This window comes from Oncorhynchus clarkii, chromosome 26 (assembly GCF_045791955.1).
Source record: "Oncorhynchus clarkii lewisi isolate Uvic-CL-2024 chromosome 26, UVic_Ocla_1.0, whole genome shotgun sequence".
NCBI classification, from domain to species: Eukaryota; Metazoa; Chordata; class Actinopteri; order Salmoniformes; family Salmonidae; genus Oncorhynchus; species Oncorhynchus clarkii.
The window spans coordinates 33,402,768-33,422,773 of record NC_092172.1 but is presented as its reverse complement, the minus strand read 5'-3'; the positions used below and the strand labels follow the sequence as shown (position 1 = coordinate 33,422,773).

The following is a 20,006-nucleotide window of genomic DNA, read 5'->3' as shown; positions in this document are numbered from 1 at the left end:
CAAAAGGAAATTGTTCAAAGTGTCTGCATTGAAGGCTATTCATGTAAAACACAAACATGTACCATCTGCAACAGACTACTCATAAACATATAATATACCTGATATTTGTATTGTACACTGGGCACTATACAACACACCAAACACCCCCAGTCAAAAGTAGATCGCTATATACAGTACCAGTTAAAAGTTTGGACACACCTACTCATTCCAAAAAAACAGACTGTGTAAGGGCTTGTTGACCAAGAAGGAAAGTGATGGAGTGCTGCATCAGATGACCTGGCCTCCACAATCACCCGACCTCAACCCAATTGAGATGGGATGAGTTGGACCGCAGAGTGAAGGAAAAGCAGCCAACGAGTGATCAGTATATTTGGGAACTCTTCAAGACTGTTGGAAAAGCATTTCAGGTGAAGCTGGTTGACAGAATGCCAAGAGTGTGTAAAGCTGTCATCAAGGCAAAGGGGGGCTACTTTGAAGAATCTAAAAAATGTAATATATTTTGATTTGTTTTAATATATTTTGAAGTGTGTCCAAACCTTTGACTGGTACTGTACATAGGGAATAGGTGCCATTTGGGACACAGATGATAGTAGAGGCCATTGAATAAGGTATGTTTTCCTTTGCAGAGAAGGCAGATCTTAGCCCATAGGACTCAGGTCAAAAGCAGTGCACTATATAGGGAATAAGTTGCTATTTAGAAGACATCCAGAAAGATTGTAAGCCGTTGAGATGGCAAATCAGTCGGCGAAGTAAACGGAACATGATTATGCATAGTTTTACTTATGTAGCATGTACACAAAGATCTAGGTCAGGCTGGCTCAATGGAGCTGAACTCAACTGTTCCAGTATGAACGGTCTAGGATGAAGTTCCCCCTAGATGCCAATCTATGGTCAGTTTCCCACACGAATGGTTAAGATTAGGAAAGGAAGAGGGGAAGCTGATCCTAGATCTGTCCCAAATGTGTGTCAAGAGAAACAAGACACAGATGCTGTGGTATTTGTAGTTCTTAACATTAGGGACCAGGAGTTTTCCTGATCAGGTTACAACTCTGGGCCTGTATTTAGCAAGTGTCTCAGAGTAGGAGTGCTAAAATAGGATCAGAGATACGCCTGAAGTGATATGCACAGCTTAAATGACCCATGCTAGCCACAGATATGCCTGAGGTGATACAGTATAGATAAAATAAATAAATAATAATAATAATCAGATGAGAGGCTATGGTATGTAGTTTCAATGGTCCTACTAGTCCATGAGTGGCCAATGACATGTCTGGGCTGACAAGGTATGGATCTGATGAGAGAAAATCTGTGGTATGTACAGTAATTGTCCCCAACTAGTCCATGGGTGGCCTGGGATCTGCCAGCAGCGTGTGTGTGCTACTGCAGCAGGTGGCAGCCATCAGGGGAAGGAAGGGGTCCTGGCTGGATCATTAGGCTGATGGTGGCCAGGCCTTTTCTACTGTAGCATACTGTGTGTGACATGGCATGCTTCCTCTTCACTAACATCCTTCACTCTCCCCCTTTCTATCTCTCACTGAACTAATACAGGCTAGTTAGGTCTCTCTCTCTCCCTCCTTTCTATCTCTCGCTGAACTAATACAGGCTAGTTAGGTCTCTCTCTCCCTCCTTTCTATCTCTCACTGAACTAATACAGGCTAGTTAGGTCTCTCTCTCCCTCCTTTCTATCTCTCACTGAACTAATACAGGCTAGTTAGGTCTCTCTCTCCCTCCTTTATATCTCTCACTGAACTAATACAGGCTAGTTAGGTCTCTCTCTCTCCCTCCTTTCTATCTCTCACTGAACTAATACAGGCTAGTTAGGTCTCTCTCTCCCTCCTTTCTATCTCTCACTGAACTAATACAGGCTAGTTAGGTCTCTCTCTCTCCCTCCTTTCTATCTCTCACTGAACTAATACAGGCTAGTTAGGTCTCTCTCTCCCTCCTTTCTATCTCTCACTGAACTAATACAGGCTAGTTAGGTCTCTCTCTCCCTCCTTTCTATCTCTCACTGAACTAATACAGGCTAGTTAGGTCTCTCTCTCCCTCCTTTCTATCTCTCACTGAACTAATACAGGCTAGTTAGGTCTCTCTCTCTCCCTCCTTTCTATCTCTCACTGAACTAATACAGGCTAGTTAGGTCTCTCTCTCTCCCTCCTTTCTATCTCTCGCTGAACTAATACAGGCTAGTTAGGTCTCTCTCTCTCCCCCCTTTCTCTCAGTGTAATGGTAGAATCAGCCATTACAGGTTGATACCGTGACAGAGGAGAGGAGGAAGTGAGTGACAAAGAGAGCAACCTGTGGGGGTTAAGTGAATAGGGAGAGCAAAAATATCCTCTGTGTACAATGTAAAACACCAAATAATACATGCAGAGCAGAAGAAGGCCGATACCCGCTAATTATCAACATCTAGAAAAGAGACATTACATTCTACAACCACCTAAAAGGAAGTAAGTCCCAAACATTCCATAACCTACAGGGAGATGAACCTGGAGAAGAGTCCCCTAAGCAAGCTGGTCCTATGTTCACAAACACACCCCACAGAGCCCCAAATCAGCAACACAATTTGACCCAACCAAATCATGAGAAATAAACAAATAATTACTTGACATATTGGAAAGAATTAACAAAAAAACCAAGCAAACTAGAATGCTATTCGGCCCTAAACAGAGAGTACACAGTGGCAGAATACCTGACCACTGTGACTGTCCCAAACTTAAGGAATGCTATGTACAGACTCAGTGAGCATAGCCCTGCTATTGAGAAAGGCCGTCGTAGGCACACCTGGCTCTCAAGAGAAGACAGGCTATGTGCACACTGCCCAAAAAATGAGGTGGAAACTGAGCTGCACTTCCTAACCTCCTGGTCAAGTCCTTCTGTTCACCTGATTTAGAATTCCTCACAATCAAATGTTGACCGCATTATCTACCAAGAGAATTCTCTTCGATTATAATCACAGCCACATATATTCCCCCCCAAACAGACACATCGATGGACCTGAACGATCTTCATTTGACTCTATGTAAACTGGAAACCACATATCCTGAGGCTACATTCATTGTAGCTGGGGATTTTAACAAGGCTAATCTGAAAACAAGACTCCCTAAATTCTATCAGCATATCGATTGTGCTACCAGGGCTGGTAAAACCCTGGATCATTGTTATTCTAACTTCCGCGACGCATATAAGGCCCTCACCCGCCCTCCTTTCGGAAAAGCTGAGCACAACTCCATTTTGTTGCTCCCTGCCCATAGACAGACTAAAACAGGAAGCTCCCGCGCTCAGGTCTGTTCAACGCTGGTCCGACCAATCTGATTCCAGGCTTCAAGATTGCTTCGATCACGTGGACTGGGATATGTTCCGCATTGCGTCAAACAACAACATTGAAGAATATGCTGATTCGGTGAGCGAGTTTATTAGCAAGTGCATCGGCGATGTTGTACCCACAGCAACTATTACAAAATTCCCAAACCAGAAACTGGATTGATGGCAGCATTCGAGCAAAACTGAAAGCGCAAATCACTGCTTTTAATCAGGGCAAGGTGACCGGAAAGTAGCGCCTGTTCAACCTCAGGAGACTGAAGAAATTTGGCTTGGCACCCAAAACCCTGACAAACTTTTACAGATGCACATTCGAGAGCATCCTATCGGTCTGTATCACCGCCCACAACCGTAAGGCTCTCCAGAGGGTAGTGAGGTCTGCACAACGCATCACCGGGGGCAAACTACCTGCCCTCCAGGACACCTACACCACCCGATGTCACAGGAAGGCCATAAAGATCATCAAGGACAACAACCACCCGAGCTACTGCCTGTTCACCCCACTATCATCCAGAAGGCGAGGTCAGTGCAAGTGCATCAAAGCTGGGATCGAGAGACTAAAAAACAGCTTCTATCTCAAGGCCATCAATCAGACTGTTAAACAGCCATCACTAACATTGGGTGGCTGCTGTCAACATACTGACTCAACTCCAGCCACTTTAATAACAGAATTGATGTAAAAAATGTATCACTAGCCACTTTAAACAATGCCACTTAATATAATGTTTACATACCCTACATTACTCATCTCATATGTATATACTGTACTCGATACCATCTACTGCATCTTGCCTATGCCGTTTTGTACCATCACTCATTCATATATTTTTTATGTACATATTCTTCATCCCTTTACACTTGTGTGTATAAGGTAGTTGTGGAATTGTTAGGTTAGATTACTCGTTGGTTATCACTGCATTGTCAGAACTAGAAGCACAAGCATTTTACTACACTCACATTAACATCTGCTAACCATGTGCATGTGACAAATAAAATTTGATTTGATTTAAAATGTATGACCAGATTAGAGGCACATATTTCCCTCAGATTACACAGATCCACGAAGAATTTGAAAATGGCAACCAGTGAAGCACAAACACCATTGTAAATACAACACTTATTTATGTTTATTTATTTTCCCTTTTGTACTTTAACCATTTGCACATTGTTACAACACTGTATATATACATAATATGACCGTTGTAATGTCTTTATGCTTTTGGAACTTCTGTGAGTGTAATGTTTACTGTTCATTTTATTGTTTATTACACTTTTGTATAATATCTACTTCACTTGCTTTGGCAATGTTAACATGTTTCCTATGGCAATAAAGCACCTTGAATTGAATTGAGAGGATAGATGAGGTCTGCCTGCCAAGGGGGTTTCTTTCTACTCCACAGACCTAAGGCATACAGACACTGAGGATCATACCAGGTCAGATAGAGAACAGGGAGTAATACCGACAGGATCATACCAGGTCAGATAGAGAACAGGGAGTAATACCGACAGGATCATACCAGGTCAGATGGAGAACAGGGAGTAATACCGACAGGATCATACCAGGTCAGATAGAGAACAGGGAGTAATACCGACAGGATCATACCAGGTCAGATAGAGAACATGGAGTAATACCGACAGGATCATACCAGGTCAGATGGAGAACAGGGAGTAATACCGACAGGCTCAAACCAGGTTAGATAGAGAACAGGGAATAATACCGACAGGATCATACCAGGTATGGGGGGGTGTGGTATATGGCCGATATACCACGGCTAAGGGCTGTTCTTAAGCACAAGCATTCTGGAGTGCCTGGAAACAGTGCTTAGCTGTGGTATACTAGCCATATACCTTAGGCATATACCACAAACCCCCAAGGTGCCTTATTGCTATTATAAAGTGGTTACCAACGTAATTAGGGCAGTAAAAATGCATGTTTTGTCATACGTTCTGATATACCAGGGCTGTTAGCCAATCAGCACTCAGGGCTCGAACGACCCAGTTAATTAAACTAAATAAACCCTTGCTCACCAAACGAATGTAATGATTCAGTAGAATGAATGCCTCAATCTAGTTGACGTCAGTAAAGTTCTTTCTCTCGGGCAGCAAAGACATTTAGGGACCGGGGAGATTTTCAGTGCAAAATCTCCAAATGACGTCAGTTTGACCGGTTTTAAGGGAATTAAAAGCTGTGAAAACTACCCAACATGTTTATGATAGGATTTCAGTTCAGCTTAGATGCATATTTTATGTGGTTGAAATACTATCTGCTTTTATGATGCTGATAAAGATAGCACCTTTACATACGGTCCCTAACCGCACATTCATTCTCTCAAGAATGCATAAATAAATAAATCAAATTTCTCCACTCCTGTTCCCGAGTCAAAATGTACATTTGGAAAAATCATTTTACTGCAAGAAATACTTCATTTCGGTAGGAGTACATAATTAGGCTACAGACCTAGTCAGTGTCCAGATTTCAGGCGACTATCCCATTTAACCCATATATCTGAACAGTAGTGCTTTTTTTTTTTTTTTAGGATGGTTGGGTTTCGGTTATATTATAAAAAAAATATTATTTAGGTTTTGATATTTTAGCATTGTGAAATAATGACATTACAATGATTTTGTAACAGAAATTCCAAAACCAAAAATAGTGACCATTCAATTGCCAAAACATAGAAAATATCCCAATGACATGTGTCAGGTCCTCATTGGTTAGACCAGTGGTTCACAACCATTGATACTACTGTAGGATCCCTCGGGGTACATGGCCTATCAACAAGGGGTACTTGAGAAGACTCATGAGACCATAGGTCACCAGGTAAAATGCACATGAGGGGTTATTTCAGGGGTACTCCTGGCAGAGCAAAATTCAGTTAGTGGTACAGAAACTGAAAAAAGGTTGGGAACCACTGGGTAGATATCAATAGAAAAATGGACAATTACTAGGAAATCAAATATTTCAGTTGTGTATACTACTTAATTTGTATTTTATTGTATTATTTTTAATTCCTTTAAGTCATGATCTCATCTCTGCTCAGGCAATAGCAGTCATCCAGCCAGACGTTCTCTCTGTTCTCCCTATACTGTACTCTCTTTAGACATCCTATTTAGCTAGCCTGCTTAAATATGCTGCAGAGCTGTCAAAAAAAATCATTTCACTAGCTCTTCAAAGTAGATAAGTTATTATCTAACCTAACGAAGCAGGCGTGAAAGTGTATCGGTCCAGAGATCTGTATATAATGTTGAGATGCTCATGTCTCCACCCTAACAAAGCAGGCGTGAAAGTGTATCGGTCCAGAGATCTGTATATAATGTTGAGATGCTCATGTCTCCACCCTAACAAAGCAGGCGTGAAAGTGTATCGGTCCAGAGATCTGTATATAATGTTGAGATGCTCATGTCTCCACCCTAACAAAGCAGGCGTGAAAGTGTATCGGTCCAGAGATCTGTATATATAATGTTGAGATGCTCATGTCTCCACCCTAACAAAGCAGGCGTGAAAGGGTATCGGTCCAGAGAGCTGTATATATAATGTTGAGATGCTCATGTCTCCACCCTAACAAAGCAGGCGTGAAAGGGTATCGGTCCAGAGAGCTGTATATAATGTTGAGATGCTCATGTCTCCACCCTAACAAAGGCGGGAAGGCAGGAGAAAAGCTTCAGTCCATAATAAGCCCGTAGAAACAAATTGGGCTTATTTTGGACAGATTTTGGCAAGAGTGAAACCTCTCGCGTCACCTCTTCCACTCTGATCAGTCTCTGTCGGAGCCATAAAAATAAAAAATAAATTGATTATGGTCATTGTAGTTAATTACCACATTTCTGCACTGAACTAGGTTGAATATTTGCTTAATGAAAACTACAACTTCCTTCAGCCCAGCGTCCCACATAGTTATTGACTTGATTTCTCTCCTGAATTATTTGATTTCTCTCTAGAGAAACGTTGAGTTGGGCAAAAAAAACTAAACTAAATAAAATTCAAGTAATTGAACCGATGTCGGTCAATTAGTTGTTTAGGCGTAATAACAGATGTAAAAAAACGAATGGTCAGTTAGTCGCTCAGCACTACCGGCACTGCCATCATCCTCCTTTACCACTTCCCCAAATCTTTCCCAAACTTTAGGCTAATGTTCTTTTATGGTACTTTTTGCCTCAGTGGATCGACGTTAACTTTTTCCCAAAAGCATTTGTTAACTGGCGTATATTTGGCCAGCGTACAGTTACGCCCTAAAACTTAGGCTATGCACTAACGGCAGATAAAAAAAAAAATATACATGTCACAAGGATATTTTATGTGAGTGAGCCCTGGTCAAAAGTAGGGCCCTATGTAGGGAATAGGGTGCCATTTGGTATCCCGCCAAAGCCATTTGTACAGTCACCATCCCATTATAACATGACTATTATCCAACTGTATTGTTGAGGGGGACGCTGTAATAGCTTTCAGTAGAGGACACACTATAATAGCTTCTGGAGAAGACTACACTAATTCTACATCCCAAATGGCACCCTATTCAGCGCACTACTTTTAACCAGGGCCCATAGCGCTCTGGTCAAAGTAGAGCACTATGAAGGGAATACGGTGCCATTTGGGATGTAGCCACACTCTCTTCCTGGAGCCGCACAATACAGGAGCACTTTGCATCCTGGTCATTAAGCCTGGCAGACGCTATTATGGAAACGCACACAATAAGTGCATTCAGCAAAGTAAGGTGAAACGACCACGTAACACTATCATCTTAAGTGGAACCTTCAAAATGATGTGTTAGAAGCCGCCATAGTACTACAATGTTATCACAAGTCAGACAATTGTTTCCAAAAAAGTGGCATAATATGTCATTCCTACAACTATCCATATCTACAACCGGTCCTGGGTTCAAATACTTCAAACATCCCTCCCAATACTTGGAGTGTTTGTTTCAGTCTGCCTGGAGTGCCACATGGATTTGCAGTTTTGGGACTTTCTATTAGTTTATTAAGCCAGGCAAGCTTATAACTCACCCTGCCAATACATTTTCCTCAACACGTGCTTCACAGGCCACGGCCATTAATATAACACTGGGGAGCTGCGAAAATCTGCTTCTGAGGAGCAAATGTGGTGCTGGGGTGGCTCTACTGTAGTGCAGCATCCCTTTGTGGTATTTTAATGATATCAGTAGAATAGCTGTGACGTAACAAAATGTGGAAAAAGTGAAGGAGGTTTGAATACTTTCCAAATGCACTCTGTGTATGTGTCATTCAAGGGTTCTCTTTATTTTTACTATTTCCTACATTGTATAATAATAATGAAGACATCAAAACTAATGAAATAACACATATGGAATCATGTAGTAACCAAAAAAAGTGATAAATAAAATCAAAAATATATTTTATATTTGAGATTCATCAAATAGATACTCTTTGCCTTGATGACAGCTTTGGCATTCTCTCAGTCAGCTTCACCTGGAATGTTTTTCCAACAGTCTTGAAGGAGTTCCCACATATGCTGAGCACTTGTTGGCTGCTTTTTCTTCACTCTGTCGGTCGGGGAATTGTGGAGGCCAGGTCATCTGATGCAGCAGGTCATCACTCTCCTCCGTGATAAAATAGCCCTTACACAGTCTGGAGGTGTGTTGGGTCATTGTCCTGTTGAAAAACAAATGATAGTCCCACTAAGCGCAAACCAGAAGGGATGGTGAATCGCTGCAGAATGCTGTGGAAGCAATGCAGGTTAAGTGTTCTAAATAAATCACAGTGTCGCCAGCAAAGCACCCCCACACCATGATACCCCCTCCTCCATGCTTCACGGCGGGAAATACACATGCGGAGATCATCTGTTCACCGACACCGCGTCTCACAAAGACACAGAGGTTGGAATCAAAAATCTCCAATTTGGACTCCAGACCAAAAGACACATTCCAGCGGTCTAATGTCCATTGCTCGTGTTTCTTGGACCAAGCAAGTCTCTTCTTATTATTGGTATCCTTTAGTAGTGGTTTCTTTGCAGCAATTCGACCATGAAGGCCTGATTCACACAGTCTCCTCTGAACAGTTGATGTTGAGATGTGTCTGTTACTTGAACTCTGTGAAGCATTTATTTGGGCTGCAAATTCTGAGGCTGGTAACTCTAATGAACATCCTCTGCAGCAGGGGTAACTCTGGTTCTTCCATTCCTGTGGCGGTCCTCATGAGAGCCTGTTTCATCACAGCGCTTGATGGTTTTTGCGACTGCACTTTCAAAGTTCTTGAAATGTTCCACATTGACTGACCTTCATGTCTTAAAGAAATGATGGACTGTCGTTTCTCTTTGCTTATTTGAGCGGTTTTTGCCATAATATGGAATTGGTCTTTTACCAAATAGGGATATCTTCTGTATAACCCCCTACCTTGGCACAACACAACTGATTGGCTCAAACGAATTAATAAGGAAAGAAATTACACAAATTAACATTTAAGAAGGCACACCTGTTAATTAAAATGCATTCCAGGGGACTACCTAATGAAGCTGGTTGAGAGAATGCCAAGAGTGTGCAAAGCTTTCATCAAGGCAAAGAGTGGCTATTTGAAGAATCTCAAATATTTAGATTTTCTTAACTTCTTTGGGGTAGGGGGCAGTATTTTCACGTCCGGATGAAAAGCATGCCCAGAGTAAACGGCCTGCTACAAAGCCATAAAAGCTAGAATATGCATATCATTAGATTTTGATAGAAAACACTCTGAAGTTTCTAAAACTGTTTGAATGATGTCTGTGAGTATAACAGAACTCATATGGCAGGCAAAAACCTGAGACAAAAATCCAACCAGTAAGTGGGAAATCTGAGGTTGGTCGATTTTCAACTCGGCCCCTATTGAAGATACAGTGGGATATTGGTAATGTTGCTATTCCTAAGGCTTCCACTAGATGTCAACAGTCTTTAGAACCTTGTCTGATGCTTCTACTGTGAAGTGGGGCTGAAGGAGAAGTGAATGAGTAAGGTCTGCCATGAGCTGATCATGCTCTGACCATGCGCGTTCACATGAGAGGGAGCTCTGTTTCATCGCACTTCTGAAGACAATGGAATTCTCCGGTTGGAACATTATTGAAGATTTATGTTAAAAACATCCTAAAGATTGATTCAATACATCGTTTGACATGTTTCTACTGACTGTTACGGAACTTTTTGACATTTCGTCTGCTTTTTGTGAACGCGCTTTGTAACTTTGGATTTGTTTACCAAACGCGCTAACAAAAGTAACTATTTGGACATAAATGATGGACATTACCGAACAAAACAATCATTTCTTGTGGAAGTGGGAGTCCTGGGAGTGCATTCTGATGAAAATCAGCAAAAGGTAAGTGAAGATTTAATGCTATTTATGACTTTTGTTGACTGCATAATATTGTGTCTTGATTGGGCTCTGAGCGCCGACACAGAATATTGCATGGTTTGCTTTTTCCGTAAAGCTTTTTTTAAAATCTGACACAGCAGTTGCATCAAGGAGAAGTGCATCTACAATTCCATGCATAACAGTTGTATCTTTTAGCAATGTTTATTATGAGTATTCCTGTAAATTGATGTGGCTCTCTGCAAAATCAAAGGATGTTTTGGAACTTCTGAACGTAAGGCACCAATGTAAACTCAGATTTTTGGATATAAATATGAACTTTACCGAACAAAACATACATGTATTGTGTAACATGAAGTCCTATGAGTGTCATCTGATGAAGATCATCAAAGGTTAGAGATTAATTTTATCTATATTTCTGCTTTTTGTGAATCCTCTCTTTGGCTGGAAAAATGGCTATGTTATTCTGTGAATAGGCACTCACCTAACATAATCGTTTGGTTTGCGTTCGTCGTAAAGCATTTTTGAAATCGGACACTGTGGCTGGATTTACAACAAGTGTATATTTAAAATGGTGTAAAATACATGTATGTTTGAGGAATTTTAATTATGGGATTTCTATTGTTTTGAATTTGGCACCCTGCAGTTTCACTGGCTGTTGAAGAGGTGGGAGGCTACCGTCTTACGTACCCTAGAGAGGTTAACACTTTTCTGGTTACTACATGATTCCATGTGTTATTTCATAGTTTTGATGTCTTCACTATTATTCTACAATGTAGAAAATAGTCAAAATAAAGAAAAAAACACTTCAATGAGTAGGTGTGTACAAACTTTTGACCAATAGTGTGTAATACACACACATACACACACACACACACACACACACACACACACACACACACACACACACACACACACACACACACACACACACACACACACACACACACACACACACACACACACACACACACACACACACACACACACAATGAAACCCATAGACAAGAGTGCCATCTAGTGTCGTTCCTACAGTCACACTCACTTTCTGTACCTCTGCATGATGTCCAGGACCAAACACACCAAACACACACTTACCTCTGTTTGTTCTGAGGCAGGGCCTTGGCGTCCACCATAAACATCTTGGACACAAACACAATGACAGGGGCTGTGTCATCACTGGAACACTGTATGAAGGCTGGGAACACACAGGACAAGGTTACTGAGCATATAGTTAGAATTAAATAAGAGAACCAAGTACCACAGTATACAGAAACCACAGCATAAACTCTGTGTAAAATATAGGATTTAACAGCTTGACTCAAAGTAAATAATATTCCATTCTTGCTTAAATGTGCCTTTTAAATGGAGGAAAGTCTCTGTTCTCAACAGAGTACTGTATTACTCCTTACCCACCCAGATACTATAGAGGTTGTCATGAACATGTTCAAACATTGCCTCTCGTTTTAGCCCAAGCTCTAAAAGCACCTAGGACATGTTCAGTAGTGCACACCGTAACAAAAAAACGTGTTTCTTATTGGACTAATTTAGGTAGAACCCTGCCCATTTTGGCCCATTTAGCTTCTGTTTGTTCCCAAGTGAAGACACCAAACAGCTTCTCTGGCAATTTATTGATATATGAATATCATTTATTATCCATTAAACAAGGTAGTCAAATCTGGAGGTACGGTGATCTGTACTACCTGAATGTATCCATTTTTCATATTTTGTTAAAAACATTTAATCTGTTTTGTGCATTAAAAGCAACACTGATCTCGTTAACATGAGGTGAGAGCTGGAAAGAGACCAGCCCTGACAACTCTCTCCATAGCCAGGCGGTCTGGGAAAGAAGAAAGCCTTGAACTGGGGCTGGGTGGAGGGAGGAAATGACTAGCAGGTCTGCTAAACTAACACCTTCACAGGATACAGAAATGCCTTCGTAAAAGCAGAATATGCCAGGTGGGCTGTGGAAGAGCTCACACACATCATCTTCCCCCACACACTGAACCACCCACATACAGCAGACCAAGACAACTTTTCTGCAACTGCAGTGTGTGTGTGTGTCTCACCGGTCTTCAGTTCCTGGGTCTGCAGGGGTAGTGAGTGGAACCTGCGTGCTCCCACACTCATCAGTCTCTCTATTCTCTCAGAGGTCATGTCCAACGGACTGGGCAGCTTGTCACACACCATGACTGGGGCACAGGGTTAAGGAAGCGCACACACACACACACACACACACACACACACACACACACACACACACACACACACACACACACACACACACACACACACAGGTAGGATACACAGCACAGCCTGTGAGACGGGGAGCCACTGGCTGCAGATGGCAGAGAGGAGGACTTTGGGGTCGGAGTGACGCGAGTCTCTGGTCATCACCTTAACACCTAGTGACATCATCATCTTCTCTATCTTCTCCTTGTCTCTGAGAGGAGAGAGAGCACACATACATCATCATTCACATCTCAAAAGCACTCCATCTTCATACACACTTCAACATTTAACAAAGGTGCTGCAAGGAACCATAACAGCATTGAGATAGAGATCACATCTTCAGAGATCCCTTACCGTCTGGTAACAACAGCGTCATATAAACTCCATATGTTGTCCAGGACGAGCTGAACAAACAGAGGCTTCTTTCCTTTGGCCTGTAGAGAGAATTACAGTGAGAAAATGGATCTTTCAGAAACAGTCAAACCATTGCTAGTTCTTATCTAGATGGAGAATCATTGATTGGATTGATGCACTATTTTCTTCACTATGGATGCACCACAAATAGCACCCTACCCTGTATATAGTGCACTACAGACATGGTGTACTGGCGTTAATAGCTGGCTGTTCCAACAAATAGGCTGCTGTGTGGGATTATGAAAGCTCTGAAGAGGCACACACAGTGCTGTGTTTCTCACCAAGTGCACTGAGTGGACGCACGCACACACACACCAAAGTGCATAGGCGCACACAGTCATGTACGCACACACACACCAGCGCATAGGTCAACCCGTCCAGTCTCTCAGCTCCAGTACTGTAAAACGACTCGCTTTCTAAAAGTGCTCCAATCCAAATATGACCCTGTGTCACCGAATGTAGAACAAGAGCTGAAATATATCATACGAAGTCAAACCTCCGTAGCACTCAAAGCAAGCATTCTATTCCCTATGGGCCCTGGACAAAGGTAGTGGACTATAGAGGGAATATGGTGCCTTCATCTCTCTGAGAGGGCTGGCTACTGGCTGCACTAAAAGCTCTATCATCCACTTTCTATGGACTGAAAATCAATGGGACAGACTGAAGGTTGGACTGTGTGTGGATGAGTCTACTCTGTTCTATAGTGGAGGAAACATTATATTGATCCGTCTAATGACTGATTAGATATTTGAACAGTCTGAGAATGTGACGGTCTGTGTGTAATGCATGTTCATTATGCTAGTCTCTCCCAGAGTCCCACTGTACGACCAAATGAACACAACAAATTACAAATGCTCAAAATAAAGGTCCCTACTGGATGTTAATAATGAACATAAGGACAATTCAAGGGCCAACACGTAACAAACAGCACTATAACTTAGGGATATTGTGCTGCCCTCTCCGTACTGTCTACTAGCTAGCGCTGAAGGCTAACGGCTAATGCAGCCAGAAGGGTCAGAAGCTAGTGTGGTTCTGAGTGGGAGTCTGCAACAGAGTGGCTTTAGTAGTATAACGTGGAACCCATTAGCACCATACAGCTGCAACACTTAGTCCGTGGGCCTGTCCAAATACCCATACTTGTGTTTTAAATAGTACTCTGAAATGTTGAAAACTTAGTATGATTTTAATGCCAGGATGTCATACTCATTTCATCAAGAAGAATTCGCTGCACAGTATTGAGGAACAGAATGCTCTTTTCAGACCCACGTGTGTTTGACAACAGCTGATAATCAGATAAGATGACAAAAATAAACAAATGGCAGGGAACAAACCAATTGTGCATCAGATGAAGCCTCAGTACGATGAGCCTAGTATGTTGACATTTGTTGCTTACTGCATACGTTTTTACTAAACATTACGTTCTTAATAGTATGTGGTATGATTAGCACACAGTATGAAGTTTTAGTAAGTAGAAGGCAGATTTTGGACACAGCCACGGTCCCAAATTCCGTATATAGTGCACTACTGTTGAGCACTGTGGGCCTTGGTCAAAAGTAGTGCACTATAAAGGGAATAAGGGGCTATTCGGGACTAACTCTTAGCATTCATTACTGTGGTAGAACGTTAGCATTGGTCTTACGTGAGCTCCCTTCATGATCTTCTTGGCTTTAGCGTTGAGGTAGAAGTCTCCCCAGAGAGTCTTCAGGAGCACCTCAGCCCTGATGCCCATCCTCTGGCTGTGGATCTGGGCAAACTGCTGGATACTACAAGAAAACACACAAAGCTGCTAACGCTGGAAAATACCAACGACAGAAAAGCTAAACACCACAGTGATTGATTGATATTTCCTCTCCATTATGCTTCAGCCTCTTTGTTGTAGATTGTGGTTGTACAGAGGCCTTTACTGACAATAGCCTGCACTGAACATTAGAAATCTATGCCTGTTTGTAATTCTCAGTGATGTGTTTTTGAGTTGTCAAAACAGAGCTTCATAGACAAGAAATGAGCAATGCATCACTTGAATGGGTGTCGGTCAACATCGCTTGTAAAACACTTGGCTTCCACTGAATAACAGTGACTTCATTGGTTATTTTCAGAGATCCTAGAGCCACAGCTGCCCTCAAAACAAGGTATCTATGTCCTTGTGTACACACCTGTATAAAACAGACACACTAATGACTATAATGCATAGTCTAGTCTGTCTTTAGTAGTTACTATGTGACTGCTCTGTAGCATGGGGGAGAACATTAAACACCTTGCTAGCAGAGCACTGACCTGATTTGAGGGACATAAGAATGTGCAGGCTGGCTAGGCTGAAATATCATTACATTGGGTTTGAGATGTTTTGACTGTTATGTGAACAAGAGCTAAAGTCCTCTTCCTACTCAGCTGGTTATTTAGAATTCTACATCAATTGCAGTCATGCAGAATTATACCCTCTTTTCCTTCTCTGAAAGCTAAGGCAAAAGCGCCACCTAGTGGACATTTCAACAATAACCAAATACCTGACCAGCTCCCAAGACATGTATTGATGGTTCCACATTGTGCTTTCAGACACATTGTTTTTTCCCCACATTTTGTTACGTTACAGCCTTATTCTAAAATTGATTTAAAAAATTACAATTCTCATTAATCTACACACAATACCCCATAATGTCAAAGTGACTAGGTTTTTAGAAATTTGTGCAAATGTATAAAAAAAAAATTACAACCAAAATACCTTATTTATATAAGTATTCAGACCCTTAACTATGAGACTCAAAAGTCCAGCTGTGGTAAATTAAATTGATTGGACATGATTTGGAATGGCATACATATGTCTCATCATACATAAGGTCTCACAGTTAACAGTGCATGTCAGAGCAAAAACCAAGCCATGTGGTCGAAGGAATTGTCCGTAGAGCTCTGAGACAGGATTGTGTCGAGGCACAGATCTGGGGAAGGTCCCCAAGCATTGAAGGTCCCCAAGAACACAGTGGTCTCCATCATTCTTAAATGGAAGAAGTTTGGAACCACCAAGACACTTCTTAGAGCTGGCCGCAGGCCAAACTGAGTAATTGAGGGAGAAGGGCCTTGGTCAGGGAATTGACCAAGAACCCAATGGTCACTCTGACATAGCTAGATTTCATGGAGATGGGAGAACCTTCCAGATGGACAACCATCTCTGCAGCACTCCACCAATCAGGCCTTTATGGTAGAGTGACCAGACGGAAGCCACTCCACAGTAAGAGGCACATGACAGCCAGCTTGGAGTTTGCCAAAAGTTACCTAAAGACTCTCAGACCATAAGAAAACAAGATTCTCTGATCTGATGTAACCAAGATTGAACTATTTGGCTTGAATGCCAAGCATCATGTCTGGAGGAAACCTGGCACCATCCCTATGGTGAAACATGGTGGTGGCAGCATCATGCTGTGGGGATGTCAGGATTAAGGGAAAGATGAATGGAGCCAAGTACAGAGAGATCATTGACGAAAACCTGCTCCAGGGTGCTCAGGACCTCAGACTGGGGCGAAGGTTCAATTTCCAACAGGACAACGACCCTAATCACACAGCCATGACAACGCAGGAGTGGTTTTGGGACAAGTCTCAATGTCCTTGAGTGGCCCAGCTGCCAAACGTACTTCAACAAAGTACTGAGTAAAGGGTCTGAACACTTATGTAACTGCAATATTTTTTGCAAAATAATGCCCTTCTGAACAGACCAAAGGCTACAGACCCCCAAGACCTTTAGAAGACCAGCGTCGTATTCACTAGGAACCAAACAGGAGCAAACATGCCCAAAAGGGGAGTGACTACCTCCTGAACATGTCCAATAAGAAATGCTGGTTTTTGTTTTCAGTTGCAAAACGTTTTGCTACGGTGTGCACTAATGCATATAACCCAGGACCCACCTGAAGCCCCATCCGTCTATGGCACTGGCGAAGACCACATTCCCCTGGTCTGGAGAGAAGTAGAGCTGGGAGTCATCCGAATCCTCTAGCCCGGCGCTCCAGTCATACACCTGCTCTGACCCGGGACATTCAGCAGGCTCGATGTCCCCCTCCTCCTTATCTTCCTCCGCCCGCTCCTCTTTCACCGCGCGGTCCTCCAGCACTTTGGAGGTAAACAGAGAGCCTGTCACTGCATTCACCTGTGAGGAGGGAAATACACTTCTGTTTAATACACTTCTTTAATACACTTCTGTATTAAGAATCATAAACGTTCCAGAACATGTCTCTGTTATAACTGATTCCTTAACCGAAAACAGTACATTCAATTCAGTTCAGTTCGATTCAACTTACCCTCAGGGGCAATTAATTGTGTGCTACTTATATGGCAGGTATACTGTTTCTGTCTTGTGTTTTTTGACTAATCACACTTGTCTTTAGAGGTCAGGGACTCACCTGTTCTAGAATCTTCTGCAGGTGTGTGTAGGCTTCCTGAGAGGTGAGCTTCAGCTCCATGATGAGCCGGTCAATCTTGTTGATCACCAGCACAGGCCTGATGTTCTCCAGCCATGCCTGACGCAGCACTGCTTGGGTCTACGGACGGATGGGCGGACACACACACACACACACACAGATACTCTGAGTAAATGACGTTGTCTCACGTCAACAAAGACAAAATGAAAATGCCACGAAGTTGAGAAAGTAGAGCGACAAATATAATTCATATCACATTCCAAAACAATGACAGGGATTTTTATGCAATTGAAATCCTTACACAGGCCACCTAAGCCTTTTCGGGTCGCCTAAGTCCAAACAGCGTATACATGTTTTAAATATATTACATTTTTTATTATTCATTTTCGGGATGAAAAAACACCTTGTGTAAACTGAACCATCTAAAGCCAGATATAAAGTATGTAGAGATCTTTCTTCAATATATATAATCTTTGAGAACTAACAATCATGGAAATAAAAGCTAGACAGTAAGGGAGAAAATTCCCAAAACAATGAATTAGTCTTGAAAAACACAGCAAAATGCATAGACTTGCAGGAAATTAGCTTTAAAACTGCCACATTTCCCTCAGCTCTAAGGTAAAATGAGTAGAATTGCTGGAAATTAGCTTTAAAACTGCAGAAAATACATTTCAGCTCTATCGAGAAATGTGTAGAATTTAAGGACATTTGCAAAAAGTAAAAACTCAATGGGTGAGCTTAGTGCCCCATTTCCATGAAACTATTTAATGAAACACTAATGCAGAACCAGTGGAGAACAGGTAGTTATTTATTTAACCTTTATTTAACTAGGCAAGTCAGTTAAGAACAAACTCGGGAGCCCCAAGGCTATAACCTAAGTACGTAAGTGTCCAAAATACCACTCTATTCACTAAATAGTGCACTACTTTTGACCAGAGCCCTAGGGTGCCATTTGGGACACAATCATTGCCTGTAATTGCCTTACCTGTGGACAAACTCCCTCCACAGCATCTACGATGACAATGGCCCCATCACATAGTCTGACGGCGGTGGACACCTCAGACGAAAAGTCCACATGGCCCGGAGAGTCAATCAAGTTTATCAGGTAGTCCTTCTCCCCTGAGACACACAGGCACACACACAAACACACACACGCAAGGGTCAATTAGACGGAGACAAGTAGTCCGCCTCACAACAGGTCTCAACGTATCCAAGTCAACATGTTCCTACTGTGTTGTCTTACCAGAAGCATAGTGCAGTGAGATAGCGCTGGACTTCATCGTGATCCCTCGGATCTGCTCATCCTCCCGGCTGTCCAGGTACCTCAGCTAATACAGAAACAACATCAGAACACAGATGTATACATGACCATATCACAGATCAATGTGTAGATCAGGGACACACAACTAGATTAGTAAAAGGGCCAAATAACAAAGTCTGGCTACAGAAGTATGACAAGGATAATACCACTACAGATGATTGAGATCAAGTCATACTAACCTTTCCGGCTAAGCGACTTGATATAATGCCATTGCTGGCCACCAAGCTATCTGCCAGAGTTGTTTTGCCTGCCAAATAGATAGTGGTGGATATGAATGGAGTGTCACTACAAATGGTCATGCATGCAAACAACTGTCATCATGACCCTGTACAGTATTATCCCGTGCAACATTCTCAATAATCAAGTCAATGGAACCTACCATGGTCCACGTGTGCCAGAATGCACAGGTTCCTGACGTTGGCTGGATTCTTCTGTAGTGCTTTGATCTTATCCAAACTGGTGTGTCCCATGTTTGACTGCTTTGGACTAGCTAATACATCAGGCGAGGAAACAAACATTAGGAGATATAATCTAGTAATGTCACTATTACCTAGCTAGCTAGCTACTGCAATAAATACTGATCAGTGCCAGTGCACTCAACACAGCAAAGTTAGTAAGACAACACACCTCCATTCTGAATGACAGCAATACAAAAGGTGCTTGATATGTAGCTGCAACTTACAGTATTTTACAATATGCTGCACTCAGCTAAAAGAAACGTGGACAACAATGTTAGCTTTGTATACAAAGTAGTATATTACTATATATATGATTCATAACCTAAAAGAAATTATCATATCATATAAGAAAAGAGAGAGAACAAAAGTCACATAAAACACAAACGTGGACACAACTCACTCACGTTGTTTGCCCGGAACAATACGTAAAATGTTGACGCCGCTGTTTAAATGACGTAGTACGTTACGTCGTTACTAGGAAGCTCAGCGGTTGCTGGGGTAACGTGCTGCTTCCATAGAAACAAAACTGCACAGTAGCGCGAGCTGTCCACTGAG

The 20,006-nt window shown here is 42.1% G+C and overlaps 1 protein-coding gene across 3 annotated transcripts in view; it reads right to left on the bottom strand.

The window, feature by feature from the left end:
• LOC139385059 (elongation factor like GTPase 1) overlaps positions 1–19,877 on the bottom strand; it is a 103,873-nt gene extending 83,996 nt beyond the window's left edge. The window contains exons 1-12 of one of the 3 annotated variants that reach the window (XM_071130103.1): positions 19,856–19,877; positions 19,373–19,483; positions 19,173–19,240; positions 18,916–19,000; positions 18,658–18,791; positions 17,655–17,792; positions 17,163–17,401; positions 14,909–15,032; positions 13,210–13,289; positions 12,930–13,066; positions 12,693–12,815; positions 11,722–11,821 (exon numbers count right to left, since the gene is read on the bottom strand). In XM_071130103.1, coding sequence (XP_070986204.1) covers positions 11,722–11,821; positions 12,693–12,815; positions 12,930–13,066; positions 13,210–13,289; positions 14,909–15,032; positions 17,163–17,401; positions 17,655–17,792; positions 18,658–18,791; positions 18,916–19,000; positions 19,173–19,240; positions 19,373–19,463 — 1,319 coding nt within the window. In that variant the 5' untranslated portion in view covers positions 19,464–19,483; positions 19,856–19,877. Of the gene's footprint in view, positions 1–11,721; positions 11,822–12,692; positions 12,816–12,929; positions 13,067–13,209; positions 13,290–14,908; positions 15,033–17,162; positions 17,402–17,654; positions 17,793–18,657; positions 18,792–18,915; positions 19,001–19,172; positions 19,241–19,372; positions 19,484–19,851 lie in introns of all 3 variants that reach the window. The other 2 variants (XM_071130106.1, XM_071130104.1) reach the window with 2 other exon arrangements.
• Positions 19,878–20,006: the final 129 nt, after the last annotated feature.